Below are 10,992 nucleotides of genomic sequence, written 5' to 3' on the forward strand. Positions count from 1 at the left end.
CAGAATTGACCACGTGGAGGGTAGAGAGTGTGAAAGAGAAAAGATATTGAAGCAAAGAGAAAGAGAAAGAAAAGGGCGCAAAGAGATCAGAGTTTACTGTTGAAGTAAAGAGAGGGAGTGCAAAGAGACCCGTGTCTAGTTATGTTCAAAAAAGAAAGACATCAATTCCTAATAAAAAGTAATATTATTTAAATATATATTTATATTTTGCAAGATTGTTTAAATATATTTGAAAACCTAACACACTAAAAATTCAGGTGTGAGTCATTGAAGTCAAAACTCAAAATACAAATGGGAGTAAATTCTTTGAATAGGAAAAAAAAAGATATGCCACGTCATCAATCAATTTCCAACGTGGTATATTCTCATTTTCTCATTGGCTATCTTCACGTGTATCAGCTTTGCTAACATACGCCGCGCCACACCTTCCCTATCTACTCACTAGCTAGCCTACACCAGCAAAATGGATCACATTACTTTCCGAGAAAAAATTGAAAAACAAAAGTAAAAAAACAAAAAAACAAAAAAGAAGAAATACCAAAATAAAAAAGATGGCGGTCCGGGCGACGGTGTCACGGTTTCCGGTCGACTCCGACGCTCAAGAAGCTTCTGGCGTTCCATGGGGAATAACCTTAACGCCGTTCACCGCCAAAGACGAGAACGGTCAATCGCCGGTCTACGGATCGGACGGCCATCTTTTACCTCGATGCGAGAATTGCTACGCTTACTTCAACACCTATTGCGAGCTCGACCAATGGGCCTGGAATTGCTCTCTTTGCGGCACACTCAACGGCCTCTCTTCTCAAGCCATCGCCAGATACTCTCATCCTCAGTCCTGTGCTGAAATGATGTCGTCGTTTATCGATCTCGAGTTGCCTTGTAAGTGTTATTTGGTTACTGAGAAATGGGGAAGAAAGTGAGAAATAACTGAAATTTTCTTTTTTTATATATATTAATTGTTTTTTTCCCTTTTTGCTGTGTAGTGGAAGGATCGGATGAGGAAATGTTGCATGCTTGTCCGGTGTATGTTGCGGCCGTTGATTTATCGTGTGAGACTTTTGTTTTTGTGTTATTGATTTTAATTGTTTTTTGTTATGCACATTTTTTTTTAGAAAAATTACAATTATATTTACGATTGTTGTTGAATATTAGGCTAAATTGAGATTGCACTTTTTTCTCCTTGAAGACGTTCGTGTGGATGAAAACTTGTGAGTTGGATAGTCTTGAATGATCAAAAGAATTACTGAAGTTAAAGTACTGGATTCGCATTATTGTATTAGTTAATACCAATTCAAAGGGGAAAAGTACAAGATTTTATAAGAAACTGAAAATGGGTATGAATACAACAGGTGATAGGGACAAAGTGCTGAAGCACTTTTAAATTCTGCAAAATATTCATGCTTCTTTTCATCATGCTCTTTTTTTCTTGTACTAGCTCTTGATCCTCATGCTTCGCATGTGGAGTCCGTGTATATTTGCTAATAATAGTAAACTTGAATGTGCAGCAAGGAGTAGTTGTTGCCAGTCAACACAATATTATGGATGATTGCATTTTGCTTAATCTGCTTATTTTATACTTGGTGTAATTTTTCCTCTGAATGTTTAAAAGTAAAAGTTAGAGAAAAATATATGGAGTGCTTATGTTGCTTGTAGTATGACATTCAAAAACAAAAGCACTGAGTTGGTAACATGGTTGGTCTTTAACTCAGGTCTTCTCTTTAAGTGTTAGCAGATATAATGCATGATCGTCACCTGTTTATCTTCTTGTTTCTATACTTTAATGTACATAGGCTTATATATTTCTTATCTATTTGCAGCTTCCGAAGAATTTTTGGAACTTACTAAAAGTGCACTGCAAGCAGCATTGGAAGGTTCCTTATTGCTGGATCAAAATGATTCATTGATTTTGTTTATGCTTGATTTTTGTCCTTTGTAGGTTGATTCTTTTTGTTCATTTTCATTTCTATTGCAGCCCTTGCACCTGGGTCACTGTTTGGCCTCGCTACTTTTAGCCACAAATTAGGGTTATATGATGTTCAAGGGCCTATACCTGTTGTAAAGAATGTTTTTATCCCTCAAGATACAGAGGGCACCATGCCAATTGAGCTTGAAGATGTCATGCCTTTGTTACAGTTCTTGGCTCCGGTATGTATTCTTATTGCCCTTCATAAAACTTAGTGGTATAACAGGATTTATCTGGGTATCCATTTTTATCTGGGATAAGCCTAGTTGAGTTGTTCACTTATGATATTGTTGTGTGTCCTAGTTTGTATCAGTCAAATTACATTTAATTTGTATTGGGTGTATACGGTCTTCTAAGTCAATAACTCTGTACAGGTTGAAACTTGTAAGGACCGTATCACATCTGCACTTGAAACTCTGAGACCAACCACTTCATGGGAGAGAACCCCAGGGGCAGGTCAAGGGTTAGATGGCGTGTTGATGGGTGGTCGAGGTTTTGGTGCGGCAATGGAAGCTCTTTGCAATTACCTTGGGTCAGAATATGGAAATACATTTGCATTAGGTGTGTGATAAAACATAGAGGTTTTCTTCTGATTTTGCAAATGTGTTCAACTCTCATTTTTTTTTTCTCATTATATATGTCTAAATGATGTGCTACTGCTGTTGTCTCCTTTGGACATAACTGCAGCTAGAGTCTTTGCCTTTCTCTCTGGCCCTCCTGATTATGGACCTGGGCAGCTAGATACAAGAAGGTATGGTGAGCAATATGCTAGTAAAGGAGAGGATGCTGACCGTGCTTTACTTCCTGAGCAGACACCATTCTACAAAGATCTGGTAGATTTGGGTTGACTTTTGTTTTACCTAATCTTAGTTGTGTGGACTGGGAAATGTAGCATTGACATATAGTACAGGCTGCTGTGGCTGTTCAAGCAGGTGTATGTGTGGACATTTTTGCTGTCACAAATGAGTATACAGATTTGGCTTCTCTTAAATTTCTTAGCATAGAAAGTGGAGGCTCTTTGTTCTTGTATACAAATGCAGATGATTCAACACTTCCTCAGGACATGTGAGTACTATATGCTCCTTTAATTCTATCATAGGATTTTTATGGACTTTAAAAATGACATTTTATTGGTTAATGGCATAACAAAAGGATAATATAAATTATTATAACTTCTTTCTGGTTAAATACAATTTTTCTAGTTTATTCTTTTTACTGAGATGATATTTAGTGCATATTTTTATTTCAACACTTTGTATTTACTTGAGTTAATGACATGAACACTCCATTTCAGTTTTTCAATTAATGTTATTTTGCAGGTATCGAATGCTAAGTCGACCATATGCTTTTAACTGTGTACTACGATTGAGGACGTCTACTGAATTCAAGCCTGGCCATTCTGTAAGTGCTTACCTCATGCTTCTTTCAAATTGTGTTACTGGGAAACTATTGTCTATGGTTCCTGCTTCACTTCTTCTTTACATTCTTTTGCAGTACGGTCACTTCTTCCCAGATCCGCAATATGAAAATGTTCAACACATTATTTGTTGTGATTCTTATGCAACATATGCTTATGACTTTGATTTTGCTAATAATGTTGGATTTTCCAGGTATATATATTTTTCTTTCTTTGCTAGTATTGTCAATTGTTGAATTTGATGGACATATACTCAGCACTATCAAGCAGTAAGTTGCAGGGTTTTGATCTGGCATGGAGATTTATACTAGCTTAGTATTGTACTTTATGCTTTGAGTTGTCAAGATTCAAGAAAAGATGTACATTTTGCTTTGTTAGGATCTGTCTTACTGTCTCTTCTCATATCATGTGGGAAAATTTTAAGCTTTGTAGTCTGTAAATAATTATAGATTACACAACATTATTCTGATCATGTGTTATTCTTATCTTTTTCAATTTTTCATTATTTTAATTGCTTGTCTGGACGAATGGGGACCACCTAAATGCTTGAAACGTTACCCCTCCCCCCCCCCCCCTGGTCTTCATGTCTTCGCTGTTTGTGCTACATTTTTATAGTTGATAAACATTTGAGGAGCACTATTATTATAAGGTTCAGATTTCTTAATCATTTCCGTTTTTTCTGCAGACATGCATCTGAGCAACCTATGGTGCAGATTGCCTTTCAATACACTGTTGTCGTGCCTCCTGAGGAACTCTCTACTTCTGGATTGGTTTCTTCTACTAGGTATGGTCATTCCTATTGGACATTCTATTCCTAAATCACTCTTACCAGCCTTGTTGATCTAAAACATTGAAAAACTTTTGTAATTATACTTGAGATTGATGATCAAATTGTGAATTGTCTCATTCTTGAGGACACGAATAACTATAGCCTCATCTATAGTATGAAGAACTGAGACTTCAGTTTATTATCATAAATACCAAAATCTCCTATAAGTTCAAATTATTAGGCATATTCAATTGACAATTTTGCTTCTTGGAGCTACTTTTGCCCTTGGCTTGATGTGATATATTTTTGCACAGAGGAAAGCATTCTCTTAAACGGCGACTAAGGATACGAACTCTGCAATATGGAACTGCCCAAAATCCTAATGAACTCTATGATGGCGTTGATCCTGAAGCGGTTCTATCATTACTTGTTCACAAGGTCTGCCTCCTTTCTCCGTCTCTTTATCTCTACCTTGTATGCATGTGTGCGTGCTTGTGTCCTTTTTATTTATTTATATATTTTTCTTGAAGGGAGGTTGTTTGGGAAGGGGTGTGTGTGTTTGCAGTTAAAAATGTATGCATATTCCATGCTGGGTTTCCTAGAATTAAAAACAGGATATCAATTGAATGCTTTAATACAACAAGTTGTCACCCAGCTAAATTATAAGATTGTTAAACTGATAATAATTTATACCAAAGTTTCAGCATAATTTATCTGCAGATGGCAGATAAACTAAAAACAGAATATCAATTGAATGCTTTAATTCATTGATCAGGATGTATAATTAAAATATATAGAGTGTCCACCAAATATTTAGAAATTCAATTAAAAACAGGATATCAATTGAATGCTTTAATACAACAAGTTGTCACCCAGCTAAATTATAAGATTGTTAAATTGATAATAATTTATACCAAGGTTTCAGCATAATTTATCTGCATATGGCAGATAAACTAAAAACAGAATATCAATTGAATGCTTTAATTCATTGATCAGGATGTATAATTAAAATATATAGAGTGTCCACCAAATATTTAGAAATTCTTGAGTAGCTTGATTCTTGTTTCTGAATTTCCTCACTAATAGATTATATATATCTTGTTGGTTCTACAGGTCATATTAGCCTCTTTGGAGCAAGGAGTTAGAGAGGGCAGGATGTTGCTTCATGATTGGCTAGTAATTCTCACAGCTCAATATAATGAGGCTTTTAAACTTATCCAGTACAAGAGTGGAAGTAGTTCGATCACTGCTCAGATCGATGTTGCATTCTCACAATGCCCACAACTGCAACCTTTTCCTCGCTTGGTTTTTGCTTTGCTTCGAAATCCTCTTCTCCGCTTCCATGAAGAAGGTGTTCATCCTGACTACCGGATATATGTGCAATGTCTTTTCAGGTATATGGTGCTCACCTTTTTGGATCTGGCTTATTCTCATGATACAATCTCTTAAGTAATCAACATATTCCAAGTGAACCATTTGTGCACACATACATGTTGCAGAATAAATAATTGTTCCATTTGGCCTATTTTCTGCATCCACCTTTGTTAGAATTGCCGAATCTTATCTGGAGACACATGCTTTTGAGCTTTGTGAATTCACTTAAGTAATGTAGGACTTAGTCTTGAAGCTGTCACTATTATTGTTATCATACTGTAAACTTATACTAGCTGATTATTTTGGAAGTTTAGCTGACCATGTGTTTTTTAGTTTAATTTTCTGCCCTCTTTCATGGATGTTTGATTTTCTCTTAATGCACTTGTGCCTTTGTCCTCCCAATAAAAATTAACTCTGAAATGTTTTTCCTGTATGGATGGTGCAGTGCACTGGAACCAAGTTCTCTTCACCGTGCCATTTATCCTGTGTTAACGTCATATTCAACTCCAGATAAACAAGCCTATCCACGCCACTCATTGAGTCGTGCTGCTCTGATCACCAGCGGTAGTCCAATATTTTTCCTTGATGCATTTACAACTCTAATTGTCTTTTACTCATCTACAGCGGACCCTAGCCTGCCTTTTCCTCCACCCCAGGACTGTAAGTTCTTCTCTTAATCACTTGTCAGTGCTTTCTCATACATAAGTTGATTCTTAAGAGTTGAAATGGAAGTGTTTTAGCTGTGAATTCTTCTGAGGCAACGTATTCTTCTCAGGTTTATTGCGGGCTACAATTAACAAATTGAAGCAAGATCGGTGTATTACCCCGAAACTTTTATTTATCCAAGGAGGTCAGGATGATGCCACAGCGTTTGAGAACTATCTTATTGAGGAGCAGGACGTTGACGGAAGTGGCCTAACCAGTGTCATGGGTTTTGTATCCTTCCTTGAAGATATTACCCAAAGTGTGTTGGAGTACATTAAATAGGAGAGTATCAGAACCATTTTTCTATCTAAAACCCAGGGCAAGTAAAACTTACACATTTGCTAGAGGCACAGTTGAGAGAAGAAATGACAAAGATGTTGACATGAGCCTCCTGTTTTCTTAGTTCAGCTGTGTTTGCCTAAAGAAGATTGGATCTCCTCCTTACACCATTTTGGAAATGAGTGATTGTTGTTATCTTTGTACTTTTTGCCGTAAATCATTAGGAAACTCGTTTACACCACAAACCAAATGGTTGCCATTACAAATACAGTAAAATTTGTATAACATAATTCTTTTGTTAGAACATCAAATACAGATGGATCAAGCAGTGCTAGTAAATGTAACCTTTGATTTTTTTTTTTTTCTTTTTCCATGCTAAGTGAGAAAAAAAATTCAATTTTATGAGGGATTCTTTGAAGTTTATTAGTTGATACAATCAATTTTATTAAGAAGATTCCTTGTATTTGTATTGCCATAGATCTTTGCTTCATTTTTTAAGAAAAATTGTTGTATTGTAACAGGGAAATTGTGGCACATTGCTTACAAATACCGTCTGCAGAGAACCATGACACTTTCTAGGCATACCTTCATTTTGGGACAAGGTCAGGTGTGAGGCAATGAGCCACACCAGGGACATGATAGTTGGGGCAATATCAAGTGCAAGGCAATGAACTGCATTGGGGCAGCGTATGAGTGTTACATTAGGGACATGGGGAGACTGCAAGATTGGAGCGGGTAACCAAATCTTGTTAAAAGCTGTTGTTTGTGCCATGCCCGTATATCTTATGAAGTGTTCTCAGATTCGAAGAAGATTTGTGAAGAAGTAAATGCTTAAATGGTAAGGTTTTAGTGAGGGCAACAACATAAAGAAGGGAAAATTGATTGGATCAGTGGGCAAAAGGCTTACACACAAGTGAAAGAAAAGAGAGGCCTACAATCGATGAACAAAACCTTACTATGCTAAACCAACACTGGAAAATTCGTCAAAACCCCAATACTTATTGGGTAAAATTTTTTGAAGGAATATGCTCTCCTACGGCTTCTTCAAAAAAATTTCTCCCTCCGTGTGGTTTGTGTTTTTTAAAAAGAAATACTCATTTCAAAGGAATAGCTATTCTTCAAAATCTTGTAAAATTTAAAATGACTATTACTATCTCTCTCATAGTATTAGCTAGCTATTACCATCTCTCCTATGGTATTAACTATTCCTCACATATCATAATAGAGTCCAAAACATTTTACATTAGAATGTCTTTACTTACTTTTAAAAATTACAAACTTAGACTTAAAAAATTAATATTTTAAATTAAAAATAAAAAATATTAATGTTTAAATTATTAAATGGAAATAGAAATTAAGAATGAAAAATGTAAATACAGAAAAAATAAAAAAATAAAAAATTATACTAATACTTTACTAATAAATTATTAAATTTTTAAAATTTTAATGAAAATAAAAATCAAATGATTAAAAATGAAAAAATTTACTTAATTTTTTCTTTTGGTGTAAATTTTACTAAATTATATAAAGAGTATTTTTTTGATAAAAAAAAGAATTTAAGTTTTAATTGTATATTATAAACATCAATATTTTGAATTTAAAAATTACTTAAAATTATTAATGTTTTAGTCATAATAATATTTAAATTATAAGTAAAATATTAATGATTAAATTGTAAATAAAATATTTAAATTATTAATATTTTAAATAAATTATAATTTATTAATATTTAATATATAAAATAAAATAAAAATAAATAATCATATATTATAATAAAGGACATTGTTATCTTTTTATCACTTATTCATTTGTTATTCCAAAATTATTTTTACCAGCCAAACATTACAATAAGTTATAATAACAATTCCTATCTTATTTTATTCTATTAATCAAATTACATAATAACATTTCCATTCTATTATCACAAAATACTTATTCTATTTTATTCCATGAATCAAATGTGTCTTAAAAGTTCATTCCTAAATGCAAAAAAAGGGGGAAAGAGTTTCATGGTTATAGGTTACAATTCTTGAGGACAAGGACTTATTGAAGGACAATCTATTATGACAAATGATGGGTGGTGAAGACTTTAATATTGGGTCAGAAAGGTAGATACCTAACTACAATCCTATCAAGTCAAATGGAACTAGAATTAATGGGCTACTCTCTCAAAAAGTGGCTAAAATAATTGATAGAAATGAGGGCAATTGGAAACTTGAAGAAATCCACCATAATGAATGATAACATATGTATAGTTATTCAAAATATTCCAGTTTGTCGAGGAGTAGAGCCTAATAGAGTATTATGGTAAAGGACAATTAATGGAAAGATAATGTAAAACAAGATACCAGTTCTTAAAAAAGAAAGAACGAAATGGGATAACAATGGAGCTTTCTACATCCCACACCATTGACAAAGTTGTTTGGAAGATGATTTGGCAACTACAAGTTCCACACAAAGAAAATTTCTATGGAGAGCATGTTCCATTGTTGTGGCAACCTTTAAGAATTAATAAGAATGAAGGTTAGGTCATATTAGGAGTGAGCATCGATCAATTTCGAAGAGATCAAAACCGATCAAATCAATTTTAATAATCAATCAAGGAATACTGAAAATCGATCAAATTGAAACCAATCACGATTTGGTCGATTTCGATCGATACTGGATTTATATTGCTTAAGCTTAAATGGTCCAAGTTGGAATAAAAAAAACCACTCAACCAAATCACAACATTAATATACATTGCGGTAGGTTAAACATCATTAATGTAATGCTTAAGCATCATAGCGTTAATTTACATATTTGAGCATTAATGTTCAATTGTCACAACATTAATAATACCCATTATATATTTTCGCATTAATGCTTTAATAATAGCTATTCCAATCATTAAAGGCTCACAAACAACATTAATACTCTAATAATACCATTTCCAGTCAAATACTTATTACAAAAATGCTCATTTTACCTTGTAAGTAAAATGGGTATGGAATGTTAAGGCAACCGGCAAGTAAGGCTAAGGCAGTCAACAAGGAAGGTTAAGGCGACTGAATGAGGGCAGATATGGTGCGATAGTGGTAAACTAATGTCAACAGTGAAGTGAAATGAAAGGATTTTTAGTTTTAGGGTTTGAGGGTTTAGAAGTGAACTGAAGAGTGAAGAATAGCTGCTGATCATGGAGAAAGGGATGGAAATGGAAGGGAATTAATGAAGGTTAGAATAGTAATTCCTTCCCCCTTATATATTTAAAAAGAGAAAATACCCTTTAATTTTTTAATCGATTTAGGAGGGAAAACTCCCCCCGACGACTGAATCGATTACTTAAAAAAATCAATTGCCATAATCGATGTCATAACCAGTATCGAATATCCAACCCATTTAGAGTTGAAATCAACAATTTCGGTTGATTATGCGGTTATAACTGACCGATGCATAACCCTAGGTCTGATCTTATGTGTCTTTTATGTCACAAGGAAGAAGAAATCATAGATTATGTCTTTGTATAATGTGAATGGGTGAAGGTGGTCTAGTTTATTGTAGGGTTGGTATATAAAATTGATCAAAAGGCAATCACTACATTGGATAGATGACCAAAGAGGTATGATTTTAGCCAAAACAAGGAAGGAAATTCAGTATCGAAACTATATTGATTCCTACCTACATAGTTGCTCTACATTCAACACTTGTTCTTGGTATTTCATTATGTTTAAAGGGCATTTTGGCTTTTTACTTTTTTTTCTTCTCTTTTATTCCTGATTCCCCATCCTTTTACGAATCCTATCAAACTTTTCATGGTCGCATTGCCTCGACTCAAGCATCAAAACCCCAAGTCATCCTTAATTAAGGATGTTGCTTCTGAGTTCATCAATAAAGTCATCATCCTCTCCAAGCTTAGCACAAATTTGGGATTCCATATATGCTCAGGCACAGAATGTTGTGCTTGAAAAGTACATTTTTCGAAAATTCTCGAGGAGTATCTCTAAGCTAAATACACTTTTGCAAGCCTTAAATGTGAGAAAAATTGAAGCTGCAAAGGGTTCAAAATTTACAAAGGCAGCATTGGAGAAATTAAACGGCTAGCTAAGGAAAGCTTGCAAGATCATCAAGGATTACAAATTTGGAAGCAGTCTCTGGTTCTTACTTCACTCACATTCAGTGCTCTCACAAATGCAAGCTTTAGTGAAAGAGATTGTTGTAACCATTTTCCTTATTTCAATTGATTTATCTTGTTATTGTAGTGAACTTGAAGAAAATGACTAACCAAATCATCAACAACTTGAATTCAATGGAGTTACGCATGGTAGCTGCGACTGAAACAATTGCTTTAGAGATAGAGATTTTGCTTTTCTAGTGAGGTTGTAGAGGGAGGGAAAGAAGGTGCGATAGGAGAGAAAAATGGGTAAACAAAATAAGGTAGGGTCTATAATGAGGGTTTTTGTAAGTGACTAAAACAATGTTGTTTAATAAGGAAGAAAGCAAAAATAA

At 34.3% G+C, this 10,992-nt stretch overlaps 1 protein-coding gene across 1 annotated transcript; it reads left to right on the forward strand.

The window, feature by feature from the left end:
- Nucleotides 1–445: 445 nt before the first annotated feature.
- Nucleotides 446–6,970, forward strand: LOC18590307 (sec23/sec24 transport family protein). Its single transcript, XM_007015737.3, has 14 exons — nt 446–879; nt 984–1,049; nt 1,818–1,871; nt 1,973–2,145; nt 2,338–2,524; nt 2,651–2,796; nt 2,874–3,028; nt 3,283–3,364; nt 3,458–3,573; nt 4,066–4,164; nt 4,464–4,587; nt 5,263–5,543; nt 5,969–6,183; nt 6,299–6,970. The coding sequence occupies exons 1-14, from the start codon at nt 552–554 to the stop codon at nt 6,508–6,510; spliced, it is 2,238 nt and encodes a 745-aa protein (XP_007015799.3). The 5' UTR covers nt 446–551; the 3' UTR covers nt 6,511–6,970.
- The last annotated feature ends 4,022 nt before the right edge of the window (nt 6,971–10,992 follow it).

The sequence above is a fragment of the Theobroma cacao genome, chromosome 9 (assembly GCF_053813885.1).
Source record: "Theobroma cacao isolate CCN51 chromosome 9, ASM5381388v1, whole genome shotgun sequence".
In the NCBI taxonomy this organism is placed as follows: domain Eukaryota; kingdom Viridiplantae; phylum Streptophyta; class Magnoliopsida; order Malvales; family Malvaceae; genus Theobroma; species Theobroma cacao.